Source organism: Hermetia illucens, chromosome 5 (assembly GCF_905115235.1).
Source record: "Hermetia illucens chromosome 5, iHerIll2.2.curated.20191125, whole genome shotgun sequence".
NCBI lineage: Eukaryota > Metazoa > Arthropoda > Insecta > Diptera > Stratiomyidae > Hermetia > Hermetia illucens.
Window position 1 is genome coordinate 33,832,024 of NC_051853.1, and position 14,485 is coordinate 33,846,508.

A 14,485-nucleotide genomic window follows, 5' to 3' on the forward strand; every position below is an offset into this window, starting at 1 on the left:
AATGGGCATATTGGAGGGATGGTTTGAGTACTTTGATGAATTGCTAAACAACCAGAACATCGCCGAATTGGAGGTCCCGCCAGCTGAAGACGATGGACAAATACTGCCACCACCATGTATAGAAGAAAGAGTCTGGGCAATCCACCAGCTTAAAAACCATAAGCCGCCAGCTGCCGATGGAATTGCAGCCGAATTGGTAAAATATGGGGACGACCAATTACACCAAGCCGTTCACGAACTTATGCTCACGGTGTGAGACAGCCAATCAATATCTGATGGCTGGAACGAGGCATTATCTGTTCCATCCAGAAAAAGAAAGGAATAACAGTGCAGCAATTATAGAGCTATCACGTTGCTGAGTACCATCTATATGATATTCTCCGCTATCATACTACCCATACGCCCAGAACATAATTGGCTCATAACACAGAGCCTTCCCTCCAGCCAAATCAGCAACAGATCAGAGAAAAACTGTTAGAATAGGGAAATCAGTTGCATACTGCCATAGCCAGTATAAAACTGTCCACGACCATGAGAGAAATCGGTATCCCGACGAAATCGATAAGGCTGACTAAACTAACACTGACCAATATACGAGGACAGATAAAAGCAGCAGGATCACTCTCGGGACCATTCGACACCAACAACGATCTAAGACAAAGGAATGCCCTATCATGCCTCGTCTTTAACCTGGCCCTGGAAAACTTGATCCATTATGCTGAAGTAGCTGCGAGGGGTATGATTGGGGTCCACCCAACTACTGGCCTATGCTGACGATATCGACATCATGGGAAGAACCACCAGAGACGTAAAAAATGCCTTCATCCAGATCGAGCCAGCGGCGCTAGATCGTCGGCTGCATATCAATCAAGGCAATACAAAATATATGGTGGCAAAGTCACCGTCAAAAACCAATCAGCCAACACACATTAAAACCGCACTGGTCGAATGGGGAAAAAATCACAATTGATAACAGCTCCGACGATGAAATCGTTGTTGTCAGCCAACAGAGCCTATTTCAGCTTACAAAAACGGTCCCGCTCGAAACGTCTCACCATAGGGTCAAAGCTCTTACTGTACAAGACAATGATTTTGCCAGTCCTTATGTATTTCTCGGTGTCTTGGGTTCTTAGCAAGAAAAATTGCGAACTCTTTGCCGCGTTCGAGAGAAGAATCCTTCGAGGAATTTTTCGCCCCCTACATAAGAATGGACGATTCCGTAGCCTACATAATCACGAAATCAATGAGCGATACCAGGACTGTCAGAATTTGGATAAAATCCGCCTCACTAGGTTGCGGTGGACGTGTCACTTAATCCGTATGGATGAGGATGATCCAGCCCGAAAAGTCTATAAGGACAATATCTATTGTAGGAAAAGAAAACGACCCTGCCTGAGATAGAACGATGGCGTAGGCCAGGAGGCCAGACAGCTTTTGGCGATATCGAATTGGTGGCCTTCGGCGCAAAACCAGAATGTATGGAGTTCCTTATTAAGGCAGGCCTAGACCGGATACCGGTTATTGCGCCGTTGATGATGTTAGGAGCAGGGACAGTCTCTGAATAGACGCACTAGGATGTAGTACAGTGGCCTTATTACAGTTTAACTGCTTGCAACTACGGTTTCGCCTATAAATGCTTAACACTTTTACTTGGGGACGCTGGAGCTGACAGCCCAATAATTAGAGTATACTTTTTGATGTAAAGGGAGACTTGAGGAGGACTTGATGTTATCGGCATCCCCATTTAGATCATCGATCAAAATCCCCCCACAACCCACTTGAGCGATTGGATATTTATAATGAACTTCTCTCTCCCCGTCTACACCATAAGAGAGACTTAAGGCTTATACGAGAGTTCTGCTTTCCTAGTTGAAAAATTTAATTTAATGGAACTTTTTTAAGACCCCTAAATCATTAATTTACTAGATTAAATAATATATCGTCTATTCCATTTTTTTCTGCTTTCAGGGCCCTCGAGGTTTATCAGGAAACAGGTATACCAATTAGCGAATTTATCAAAGAACAGCGCAGTCAACCAGGTGGAAACAGATTGGGTGGACCGTTACGATACCCACATACGATTTTACTTTGGCTTAGATGCAACCAGGTACGTTTTTCATCAGTTAGTTTGCATTCAACTTAAATGGCATTACAGAAAAATGCTGGCAATTACAATTATCTGAAATAGAATAGATTTTTTTATGGATGTAGATAATAAGAGTTAATTAATTGTATTTTAATGAATTCAAACAAAAACCAAATGTGTTCTATTTATGGCTGCATAAATTATGACTCAGAACAAGCAAATATTCCTAAATAATTTGGCGTGGTCTATACTATTATTTTATCTAAAGTGTGATTAACACATGAAATTAATAAAAAATAATTAGGTATTTTTGTTGCCATATTCTGCTGTTGTGTAACAAAAAAAAAACAATAATCATAAAATCTATCTATAAATCTTCCCATTGCATGGATTATGGAACAAACAGGAAGGAATATTTTAGCTTCTTTCTCTCAACCGAGAAATTTACAACAAGGTGCACCTGACATAACGTGTACCTGTAACGGTGAGGTGGTATGATATTACATCTTATGTTGGAAAGAAATTCGGTTCTGATAAATTAAGATTGTTCCAATCGAAGACACTTTACGACTTCTTAACAACCACCCGAAAAAGCCAGTAAACTTCTCGTTTCCGTTCAAGTGATAATTAGCATCACTGTTTATGAATTAATTGTATAAATTTCAAATTTGAGGTAGTAAAAGTCAAAGGAACATGACCATAAATTAACTATAAATTTAGTCATGAATCCAAAAGTGTACGTTATGCATTGAAAGAGGAAAGGGGCTCAAAGAATGGGGTTGATGGGACGCAATCTATCTCAAAAAGAACCTGGGAAACAAGTCCCTCTCGAAATAATAATTGAAGTCACAACTTCAGAAGAGTTTCTTTTTCAGGATAATCAGAAACCTGGTATAGGTTGGAGTTACTCGCCATTTTATTGCAAATCTTAACGTCTTCTTCCAGCCATAGATTCTCATATATTGAATAAAATACCAATTAATTCGCTCTGGATTATTCACAATCCGGTGATAGTTGAACTTTCAAAAACCCCCGGACTTTTACAGAAAAAAATCCTTCCGAATTAGATCACATAATCAACTACCCCTGAAATATTTACATAATTTCTATGCAAGAGACATTCAAATGAGTTAATTATAAATTCCTTATTATGTTAATTCGGATGCAAGCGCGCAACATTGTGTGTTCAGAACGAATATAAATGAAGCTTATCTCGGAATAATACTTGTTTCCGCAATTTAAGTCAGCTGGAAAGATTCAGAGTTTATGAAAACTGCCAGAAAGTGGAGAGGCTAATAAGATATTTCATGTTCTTGGTTGTTCCAACTCAACGATTCGCCGCTGAATGATGAAGAGGTTGATAAAACAGAAATAATTAGGGAAATTAATGAGATTTTATGGTTGAATGAGACATAGTTTTTCTTTTAACGGGGTGAGTATGAAAATAAAAGTAATTCTAGCCTGTGGAAACTCTGATAGCCCTCGTGAAGCTCCTGAATTTATTATGGCATCATAGTGCGGATAATGTTAATCATCTCTCGCTATTTATGAGTTACAAGTGTCATGGAAACTAAAAGAGAGGCCAGACTGAGTTGTTTCCATTGAAAGGTCCTCGTCCTCAGCTATCAAGTTCAAAGAAATCGTTAAACGCCTCTAGGGAAAGTACCCAAAAAAGAATGGAAAAGTATAATTTGAATTTCTAGGTGGTCCTCCTCGTCGTTTAGCGTCATATGGGAGAGTATACGATTAACCTTGCAAAGGATACAAAGCTGCCATTAACAGGTACAAGTAGACCAGGAGGAAGAGCTGATAACCCGGGATTTTCTTTAGCTATCAGCTTTCTGGAATCAAAGGAGTAGTGTTTGTCGCGAAGGTTGAATAAATCTCAAAATTATAGTAGATAGGGACCGCGCTCACAACTAGCATTTTTCGCCTTCGAAAGTGGCTAGAAGTTGATTGATTTCTAGAATATTTGCACGCTCCTTAACAACGACAACAATTGACCTCAGAATGTTCTCTTTCTCCACCTTGAGAAAAAATTCCAATGATATCGACTGGGCGTCCTAGGTCTAAGCGAAGTGAGATAGAGGAGCTTTGAAGAGTACTCTTGTTCTTCCTAAGGCACCGCGCTTTCGGACTCTCGAAAGCCTTAGCGGTAGTAGGCGTCAATCTGGTTCCAGATTATTTCTAGCAGCCACCATAAGTCGCACTATCAAGACCCAGGGATGTGTTTTGATAGCATCTTGATTTTGAAACTATGTCCAAGTTAGAGAGCGTCGTAGTTGTGCAGTGCTACATACCAACGAAGACTTCCGATGTATATAGTTCTAACAAGGCATGGGTTTGGTGAAAGGTCTCTAGATTTCTTCTTCAGCCGCCCGAATAGAAGGCGCATCACATCACGCTTGTGTGGTGTTGCCAAATCTCCCATTAGGCGGATCCCTTGGTGTGGATATGGGAATGCTCGGCAAATGTGTTATGAGCATGCACACCTTACGCACGCATCCAAACAGGGAGGAGTGTAAGAGGAATAAAGTGACTGTTCAGGGCTTCGGAAACTGTGGCGATATCCAACGACTGCGGTCAGTAGTGGGAACATTGGCTACTGTGGCATCTAATGTAACAAATGCTCCAAAAGGACTAGAACTAGCTCCATTCACGTTTAGAAAAACTCAATTTTTCACATATCGAAAGAGCTAACCCGTTGGGTACTGTAGAAACCTTGAGGTCAAACCAGCCGAGCGATGTAGGATGCAGTGATTAATCGGGAGCTGCCTTTATCGCACTGGGTGAAAGGAACTCTGTGAATATACCAAGGAGCGCCGAAATATTCATCGGAATATAAGAGTCATGAGAAAAGGCATCTAGTTGGCGTACGACAAGGCTTAAGATGAAAGAAAAGTGTAAACGCCGTCCGAAAAAATGAACTAGGCAACGCAAATAACGCCTGTTCAAAACACGAGAGAAGAGGAACCGGGAAAGAAGCTGCACGAACGGTTGAATGAATCAAAAAGCTGAAAAGAGAAAAGGGCTCAACTGCCAAAAAAAACTGAAGCACATGAGGACAACTAAAGCTGTCGACCTTACTTACGTAGCCGCGACTTCGCGAAGATTGAGTGGATTTCTCAAGGAGAATTTGGAAGCCTGGAGAAATTTGGCACCTCCGAAAACGAAAGATCGGAGGAAAACCGGCGGTTATCATCTTATTCAAATGAGATGACGGGTCATATGCTTACATTCTTATTAGAGTGAGGCAGAAACCGAACTCACCAATTTGAGAGATAATATAAGCCGCATTAGATGTTCCCAGAAAGAAGACCTTATGTTCAAGTTCAAAAAATCCAAGTATCTAACCGCGGACAAATTCTTAAACCAAATTGGAGAGTTGTTAGGATAGTAGACGGGCATAGTGGCTAGCAGGCGGAAGATCAATACAGTCTGTAGTGATGCAGATAGAGGGGGTTGACGATGCTTTGGAAAAACAATTCGATCTTTTCGGACTACAACAGTCAGCGGTGAAAACGGTATGGAAAAACTGCGGTGGAACAGAAACCGCCATCGTCACTTTACCAATCGAGACAGCACTTGAATTGATGACAACAGGGAAAGTAAGAATAGACTGAGTTATGTGTGGTGGTACTGGAGCAATGCTGTAGATGCCTTGGCTTGGGTTACACTTCGAACAACAGCCCAAATGACAGGTGGAATCCATGCAAGAGGTGCGAAGCAGAAGGCCGTATCAGCAAGGAATGGGGAGTTGGCACAAATTTCTTACTGTCGTGGCCGTTGAGAGGAAATCTAGCCCTTTTGCATCCCCATCCTCAAGCCTGCTTATTGTGCAAAAGAAAGGAGGGTGTGGACCATCGGAATAGAGGAGAGCCATCAACGCAGGTAAGGTTGATTCAAATTAACCTCGACTACCACGCAGCACAGTACCTACTCGATCCGGCTGTAATTAATGAGCCATATCGGTTGTGGTATTTGGGTCAAAGACCAAACGACCCTGCTATGCTCATCCTAGTGCTACATTCGTCGAGCATGAGCATCTGCTGAGCGCACTTGTTTTGAACGCAAGAGGACTTTGGCTGAATATAATTTTAACGCGCGGGCTGTTGAATGAGGCAGCTGATCAACGAATATGAAAGGACGTATTCTGCTCGAAACAAACGAAGTGAAATGTTGTATTCGTAAATGCTAGGATATCATACACTTTTAAAAGATGAGGCCTAGGGTCTAATTCAACATACATGGGCGCCGCTTTAGCGGATAGAGTTGTTTAACAAGTCAGTGAAGAGTATACCCACAGTGCCACTGTGACCACCAGGCAATCTAGATACATGGACATCCAGGGCAAATCGAGTTCGAAAAAGATCTTTCGCAGAATATCGAGTGATTTGCCCGGGTGGATGGCGAACGCTTTTGTGGAAAACAAGTTTTCTGCGGCGCTCAAGCCCAAAATATCCCTGGTCGGTACAAACGGAGAAAAAATCACCCAAATCACCCGATGGGTGCCCACAAGGGTACTATTCACCTATGCCAACTGTATGTTGCTGAAAAAGCAGGCATTACCAGAGCTTAGGGAAAAGCCCATTACCCACGATCGAGACACACAAACCACATGGGCGCTTAAAAGACGCCATTCGGGGAAGTAAAAAGAACTGCTTCAAAAAGCAGTAGTGCAACCATGCCGACATAAACCCTTGGGGTGCTCTCTACAGGGTGATAATGAAAAGGCTAGGAAGATCGCCTGAGGTGATCTACCCGCATCTCCCTGAAGGAGATTGTTGCCACCCTGTTCCCCCACCACGAAAGCAGCGGCAAGCAAACGGTGGTCTAGCTCAACGAGTGAATAATAATGACTGGATCGACAACAATAAGGCCCAAAGTGTAGATATACTCCTAACAGAGCGTTGAAGTTGGCAATGAGGACTAGCCACGACCTTTTCGTTAACACCTTTCGAGGTGTACCTAAAAGAAGGAATATTCCCTATTTAGCGGAAAAAGCAAAACTTGGTGTTGCTTCCCAAACCTAATAAGCCACCTGTAGGTCCAACTATACTGGGGAAGGCATGAAGATAATCATCTACAACAGACGGCCACCCATCGTTGAAAGCATCAATGGCTTGTCGGAGTGGCAGTCGAAACGCACTCTGCGGTAGATTGCAATAAGCGCGGTGGTGAATCTGGCAAAAGGAGCTTTGGATGTGAAAAACACATTCATCTCCGTACGTAGGCTACGATTGTCGGTTTTTCGGATGACTTGGCTATCGTTGTTACAGCTAAGTACCCAGACAATGTGGAGATCTACGCCTTGGAAATAGTAAGAGCGGTAAAATTCTGATTAGAAAAAACCGTCCTTTGTAGACGAGAAAAGCGGTAAGCGGTTTTAATAACGAACTGTAAAAACACTGTGAACTTTTATGCCAAGCTGGTCTTTAGAGAACACCAAGAGTGTGCATATCAAAAGTCAGCTAGTGTCATCTTGAGACATGGAAAAATGTTGCCAAATATTGGTCGACCGAAACGACATTCTGGTGAAAGAAATGAGTAAGGTGTACCATGTAACACGTTGGAAGGGCAGCAAGATCAGAATAGAATGTCCTCTGGCACGGTGATTGCTAAAGAGAGTGTCTGTATCGCTTTACCCAAAATGGAGAGGAGGAATCTAAACCAAGCGCTGGGCAAGAGTGGTGAATATAGTTGCGGAGATGCCGAGGTCGAAGGAGAACTGACTTCCTGTGTATTCCATGATGAGCACAATTTGTATTCCACTGGTGACTGTTAGCAGTGAAATCTAATCGCAGATGGCGAAAGCTGTGCGAGCTTAAGGAGAATTTGGCTTATAATAAAACTCTATCGCGAGAGCTCTTATGCCATAGGCGCCCAAACGGCGGTGTGCGCGGGGCACCCGCCTATAGAGGACCATGCCGGCAGCCTCGGGATACCCTGCAATTCGCATTACCGAAGCTGAGGAGAGACCGTCAAGCGCTAGCTAGAGCCAGGCTACAGACACTACTTAAACCATTCTTTGAGGACCCCGGAGAGATCTCTGGTTGCAGGGTGGGTGTTCTACTTTCCTTTGTGAATACTACCGGCTGGCTCTGAAGATCTGATCCCGTTGCCCCCTTGCTTATATCACAGCAATTATGGTCTTTGGAATTAGTGGCATCCAAGCGACGCACCATAGCACCGTAGCTCTTCGGGACGGCCAGTGATACCTACCTATCAAAAGCCAATCTTTTATTTTATTATGCACTTTAGAAAGACTACTTCTGAAACTTCAACTATCCGTAACCTCATTCATCTGATTAGATAGTTTATGGTGAATTAACCTCAATTGAGAAGAAATACCATCCGTACAGCAGATAGGATGGACGAGTATCTAAGTCCATTTTTGAACTCACTCCCAGTAGTGGGGGGGCAGTAGTGGATGGCAGAAGGACGTCCCCGTAAAGGGTTTCTGTATTGCATGGGTGTATAGTGTTTAGTGTCCCTTCCATAAGCGGATTAATCTGCTCTGCAACCATTTTGTCGCGGGTGACACCATATGCAGTTCTTTGCTTTCGCATTAATAAGGAAACGTACTTGATGAAATAATTGGCCATGGTAGATAGATATATCAGCGTCAGAATTTTGAGCAATACTATGTACCTGACCCACCACAGCTTATCCATTAAATCTCATTCGTAAACTATCATCTTTACTATAGATATAATCTGCAGAGAATCTTAGACGGGGTGGTCAAACTGCTATGGGATTTTCCTATCGACGGGATCAAGTGGTATCATTTCGGCATGGGGATTGTACTGCGAGATCTAAGTATAGAGCGAAAACGTGAGATGGTTGTTCATTAACAACTAGTACAATTTTCTACAGATCAGTTCCGTGCTGCTATGACTACATTGCTAGTAAAAGCAAAAGCGGTTGACCACGCTGGACTACCGCAAGGTCTCAACTTCAGGTGAAGTCTTCATTCTTGACTCGACTTTTCGGAATCCCTATCATGATCCATCCTCCAGCATGTAGTGAGAATCTTCTATTGAATATTCTTTGGTTGCTTTTGAATTTATCTTCAAGGTCTATTCTGCTGTGATTTTACTCTTGTGGTGGTCCAGTGTGTTTGGGTATACTTTAATATCGCAATTAGTTCAGACGAAACTGATTAATTTTGCGGTAAACGCTGAACAGATCCTACTTTCGGCCAAATTAGATAAAATTACCTCACGAGTAGTCGGCATACCGTCCTTAATCATATTTAGGCCTCTATCATCGCCTCAATTACGTACCACTTAAAACATAATAATTAGATTTCACACGTTTCGCTACACACGCTTAGTAAAAATTTTCCACTCCCACATGAAAAAAGGGCCAAGTGATTATCTAACTTCGCGATAAGTATCTTCCACTGGTTACTAATCAATGGGGGCCTAAACAATTTTTTTTTATCTAGATTTTGGCTTTGATCGAGCGATCACCTCCTCAAGAAGTTCGTTAAGTTCATTCCACTTTTTTTGTTTGACTCCCGGTACAAATCTATGCCGGTCTGAATGTTGGTTCGTTACATAAAATATGTCATATGTCATATTTTTTCAATTCATGCCTATCATATTTACACAAAAATTCGTCATATACCAAGAACTTTGGCCACCACAGATCAAAGGAGTTGGGAGCCATGACTGAAATATCGAAAAGAAAAAAAAGAATAGAAAAAAGTGCGTGTTGTGTGGTGTTAAAAAAAAAATATTTGAATGATTTGACTAGTTCGGTTGTGTTTACTTTTTTCTATCGATAATTTTTTAAAATGAGTTGAGGTGATAAATGCCTTGTGCTCTGGTTATTGCCCCCGAGAATCTTTTTTGGTTGCTCCAACTGAAATTAAACAAAGCTGACAAGTGCTATGGCCACATGAAGAGATGGAACAATGTTTTAATACGCCGGCTGTTTCCAACGTGAGGGCAATACCAAATTAGCAAACGCAGAGAATTAGCTTAAAATAAATAAAAAAAAAATGAATAGTGACGTATTGCCCCAATTAATTTGCATAGAATGTTCTAATCTTCTGGTATTTGCATAAGTGCGAATGCTTCAAGGAGACGTAGTACGAAAGTGGGTTGGTAATTCGAAAACCGTTTCTAATACGAATGTCTCCAAATCATTGTAATCCGCATTTCAACACTTTTGGCCTAAATTCGGGTATTTGTGAACTTTCCACTTATATTCACTGAAAGCTTTGGTTTTTGTATTGATGAACTCCACAGCTCACATTCTCATGACAGGGAAGAGGACTAATTAGGTAGACCCGAACCACTTTTTTACTCTATTCACCTTTCCTTTTGAGAAAAGGACCCATGTTTCGAAAATATGGTGGTTGACGGTTTCGTTCATTGAATTTTTCCATGGTCTCACATTCAATATTGAATCTTACGATGAATCCTGCATATGTATTAGCTGAGAGGGACAAGGGATATAGGGGTTTTGTAGCAGTCAAAGTGATGATGGTCAAAGAGTAATATAGGTCCCAGGGGAAACGTGGATTGATACCCACGATGGAGCATAAAACCTGGGAAACGCCTGCTCAACCAACACTAATAGCTCTACTACCAAACCCTATCTCCACCTCCACGTGGTGATCGCTTTGAGCTCTTTCTTAACGAAAAACTGCAGACGGAGAAGGATAAAGGCGAGTCTCCCGCGCCTAAAAACCGGAAAAAATTGTACCAACTGGTTCTCCAGGTTGGGGTTTGGGCAGAGCTGACAACGGAATAACGATTTGCGCATTTTCTCATGGAAAGTGGGCTCCCTGCATAGAGATGGAGCTTCCTAGCCGACATCCTGTCCCAATATAGGGCTGATGTAACCGTATTGCAGGAGGTGTGTTGGACAGGGATCGGCTTCCTGGAGAAGGGCCACTACATCATATATTATAGTGGCCATCTAGTAAACCATGTGCTGGCAGTAGGTTTCTTAGTCAATCAAAAAATAAAACCTGCTCTTATCGGTTTTGAAAACATAAGGGAACGGCTATGCACTCTGCGCTTATCAGGAAAATTTAGAAATATAAACCTCATTACCGTTCATGCCCCTACGGAGGAGACTGAAGAGTCGCAGAACGATATCTTCTACGAGGCAGTAGAACGAACCCTGGAAGCTTGTCGCAGGTATGATATCAAAATCATACTTGACGATTTAAACAGCCAAGTAGGGATGGAGCTCGTATTCAGGCGATACGTTGGCTCCCATAGCTTTCATAAAAATACAAATTATAACGGACTGCGGATTATTCAGTTAGCAATGTCACATGAAGTGGTGGTTGGAAGTACCTGGTTTACGCGGAATCGGTCCACAAACAAACGTGGGCCTCTCCAGACGGGACCACTTTCAACCAAATTAAACAGGCCAAGCATTAATAAATGATCTTCACAATCACCTGAAGAACGTAGTCATAAATACGGCCACAAACATACTTGGTCCCAGCGGCAAAAGGAGTCCCTGTCATCTGAGAATTAGCCTGGAACCGTTTGACCCACTCTCCCGCCTTTGGGAGCCTTCAAGTTAGGGAATCCCTTTCACCATCGGGAGGGGTGGAAGGGAGTTGTTAGTTTAAGGAACCCCTTGCCATTCGGTCCCTCCGCCGGTCGAGTTTAATCTTCTTCGCAATAAGAAGAGCATAATGCGCAACACGACTTCAGCTATCAGCGCTCTTCAGCATCTCTCTGACAATGTTGCTGACGAAAGCCGTCCCACCTTTCGTAAGAGAAAAAGGTGTGTTCATCGTCGTCCGCTACTCCAGTACAGAACACACACTCAGGAAATCACGTCTTCCCAATCCTGTGCAGGTAAAACTAAAAACTTCCATGCCCACTTAGAAGTTGGGTAAGGAAGTAATCAATCTCACCGTGTGTTCGATTCATTCACGGGTCTAAATTGTCGATGAGCCGCACAGTCCATCTGTCAATTGGCTCATTTTGCCAAGAGAGTTGCCACTCGATAAGTGCGCATTAACATTCTTCAGGGGCAACCACCTCTTTTAAGTTTTCACCCTTGTGGCGGTAGATAACTTTATGCTTCTTGGTAAGGAGGGCAACGGGGATCACTCCCGCGATCACCATCACCGTCGATTCTAAGACAGTGCGATAAGAAGACGTCACTCGAAAAGCGCCCCGTCTCTGAATTTGAGCAAGGCGCTTACTATGCACCTCCTTCCTAGAGCCGAATCGGTTGGTTTGCTCTCATAGGGAGACATCTCCTGGTAAATATAGGGCCCCCAATATTCGCCATTAACCGACTCAAGGCCGACACTCCAGCTGCAGCCCTGTCCGCTGCCTCTTTGATTTGCTCGAAGAAGTTCATCTTCGAGTCGAGCCTTAAACCAAGGTATTTAACCGTCGGTTTTAACTTTATAGTCAACTCACCCACCGATATGGGACGCAGAGTCGGGTATCTTTTCTGGTCTAGATGACTACTTCGGATTTCTCCAACGCAAGGCTGAAACCACCCGCTTATACGTCGCATTAATATGCCAAGTCTGCCTTGCGCCTGTTCCACAGTGCATCCGGCAACAAGTGTCGCAACGCCATCTGCATAACCGACCAGGCGCACATCGAGTCGCAGCAAACTATCGTAGGAAGCGTTCCAGGGGTCCGGCCCAAATCTAACTAGAACTTGTTAGCACTGATGAAGGGAACAAGTGGTTCCCGAAATATAGGTTTTTGCAAGGCCTATAAATAACACTAGCGAATAGAAAAAGCAAGTTTTAATTATTTCAGAAAATATATTGTCCAAATTGTCGCAGTGGATATGGGAATTAGCCGGTAGCAGCTACTTCAATTATGCCTTGTATATAATATCCTCTATCTATATTATTATATTCAGAAATTTATTTTTTTTGAATTCAGACCAACACAGAAGGTTATGTGCTTTCCCAAGTGACACCATATTTTTTTTGGATATCATACCCTTATTTTTATAAAAAATAAAGAAGTTAAAGCAAAATTAAGTAAAAAAAATCTTTGTATATTTTAGGCTTCCATCACTACTATCTTAAGTTCAAAAATTGTTCGTGGGGACTTCACAAAAAAATGCCCACTCTCTCTAAACTGTAAGTTGTTGACTTACAAATCGGTGCTTAAGCCTGTATGGACTCATGTGCTTCAACTACTGGGTCCTGACAAACCATCCAACATTAATCTACTTCAGCAGTCTCCGATTGAAATTCTGAGAGGTACATATATTCAGTGTTCCCTGGTATTTCTACAATCTTGATACCCATAAGTGCGCTTCATCACCCCCACGACTTCCCGAGACACTCGCACTCTTCCTCTACTGTTCTGCGACAAGTGTCGTTGGAGCGACCCACTCATCAGCCATCTTGGGAGAGTGGATTCCACTGCATGGCCTCACCCCTCTTTAAAATGAATAGGTCACCCACTGCCACTTCCGTCTTTCGATCACAGTGCGTAGGAGTGGCAGGCTTCTGCGGCGACCAAGGTCTCGTTTGGGATAGTGCCAGGCCACCGATGACACGACGTATTGACGAAAGCTTGGAGTTTTTCGGTAACAGTGGAGTTCGCTTTCCATATGCTACTCCTATATAATAATACACAAAGAACATTAGCACAGAACAGAATCAACTTAATCTTGGTGTTGAGATAACTACATTTCCAGCTTTTAGATAGGACAGCGAAAGCGGATCTAGGGCAACATCAAGTTCGGTGCCACCGTCCGCACAAACAGCGCTTCCTAGATATATAACTTGATCGATGTATTCGATGCATTGCCCATTAATGCAGATTGATAGAGGGCGTTGACTTGTCAGACTGAGAACCTTGGTTTTGTTTGTGTTTATCTTCAGTCCAACTCTACTTGTCTCTCTTTCCAAATCCAGAGCCATTTGGCGAAGGTCCATGACCCAGTGAGAGAGCAAACAGATGTCGCCAACGTAGTCGAAGGTTTTGATAAAAGATGTCATAGTCCATTGAATTCGTACATGTCCCCCGGACAAGGCAGCATGAAGAACGCCATCTATAGCAAGAAGGAATAATATCGGTGACAGGTTGCAACCCTGGCGGATTCCGCTTCGGACCGTAAAATCCTCTGAGATTTAACATGACATTCATATGTCGCTCTGATAATAGCTATTAGTTTCTTTGGAATGCCCCTCCTGCGTAAAGCACTCCAGCTACATGCCCTGCTCACGATATCGGAAGCTTTCTCGAAATCGAAGAAGAACAGGTGCCCCGAATATCTAAACTCCGAACAATGTTCCTGAATGAACCGTGGGCTGTTGATGTGGTCAATGCAGGAGGATTCAGTGCGGAAATCAGTCAGCTCTTTCGTGATAAAGATGTTCTTTGATGCGTTTCAAAATTATTTTAGCTATTATATTTGCAGCGGCAGGGA

The 14,485-nt window shown here is 42.8% G+C and overlaps 1 protein-coding gene across 1 annotated transcript in view; it reads left to right on the forward strand.

The window, feature by feature from the left end:
- The window catches only part of LOC119658005 (tRNA dimethylallyltransferase), a 280,134-nt gene that overhangs the window by 189,241 nt on the left and 76,408 nt on the right, over positions 1–14,485 (forward strand). The window contains exon 5 of the mRNA XM_038065226.1: positions 1,969–2,107. Coding sequence (XP_037921154.1) covers positions 1,969–2,107 — 139 coding nt within the window. The remainder of the gene's footprint in view (positions 1–1,968; positions 2,108–14,485) is intronic.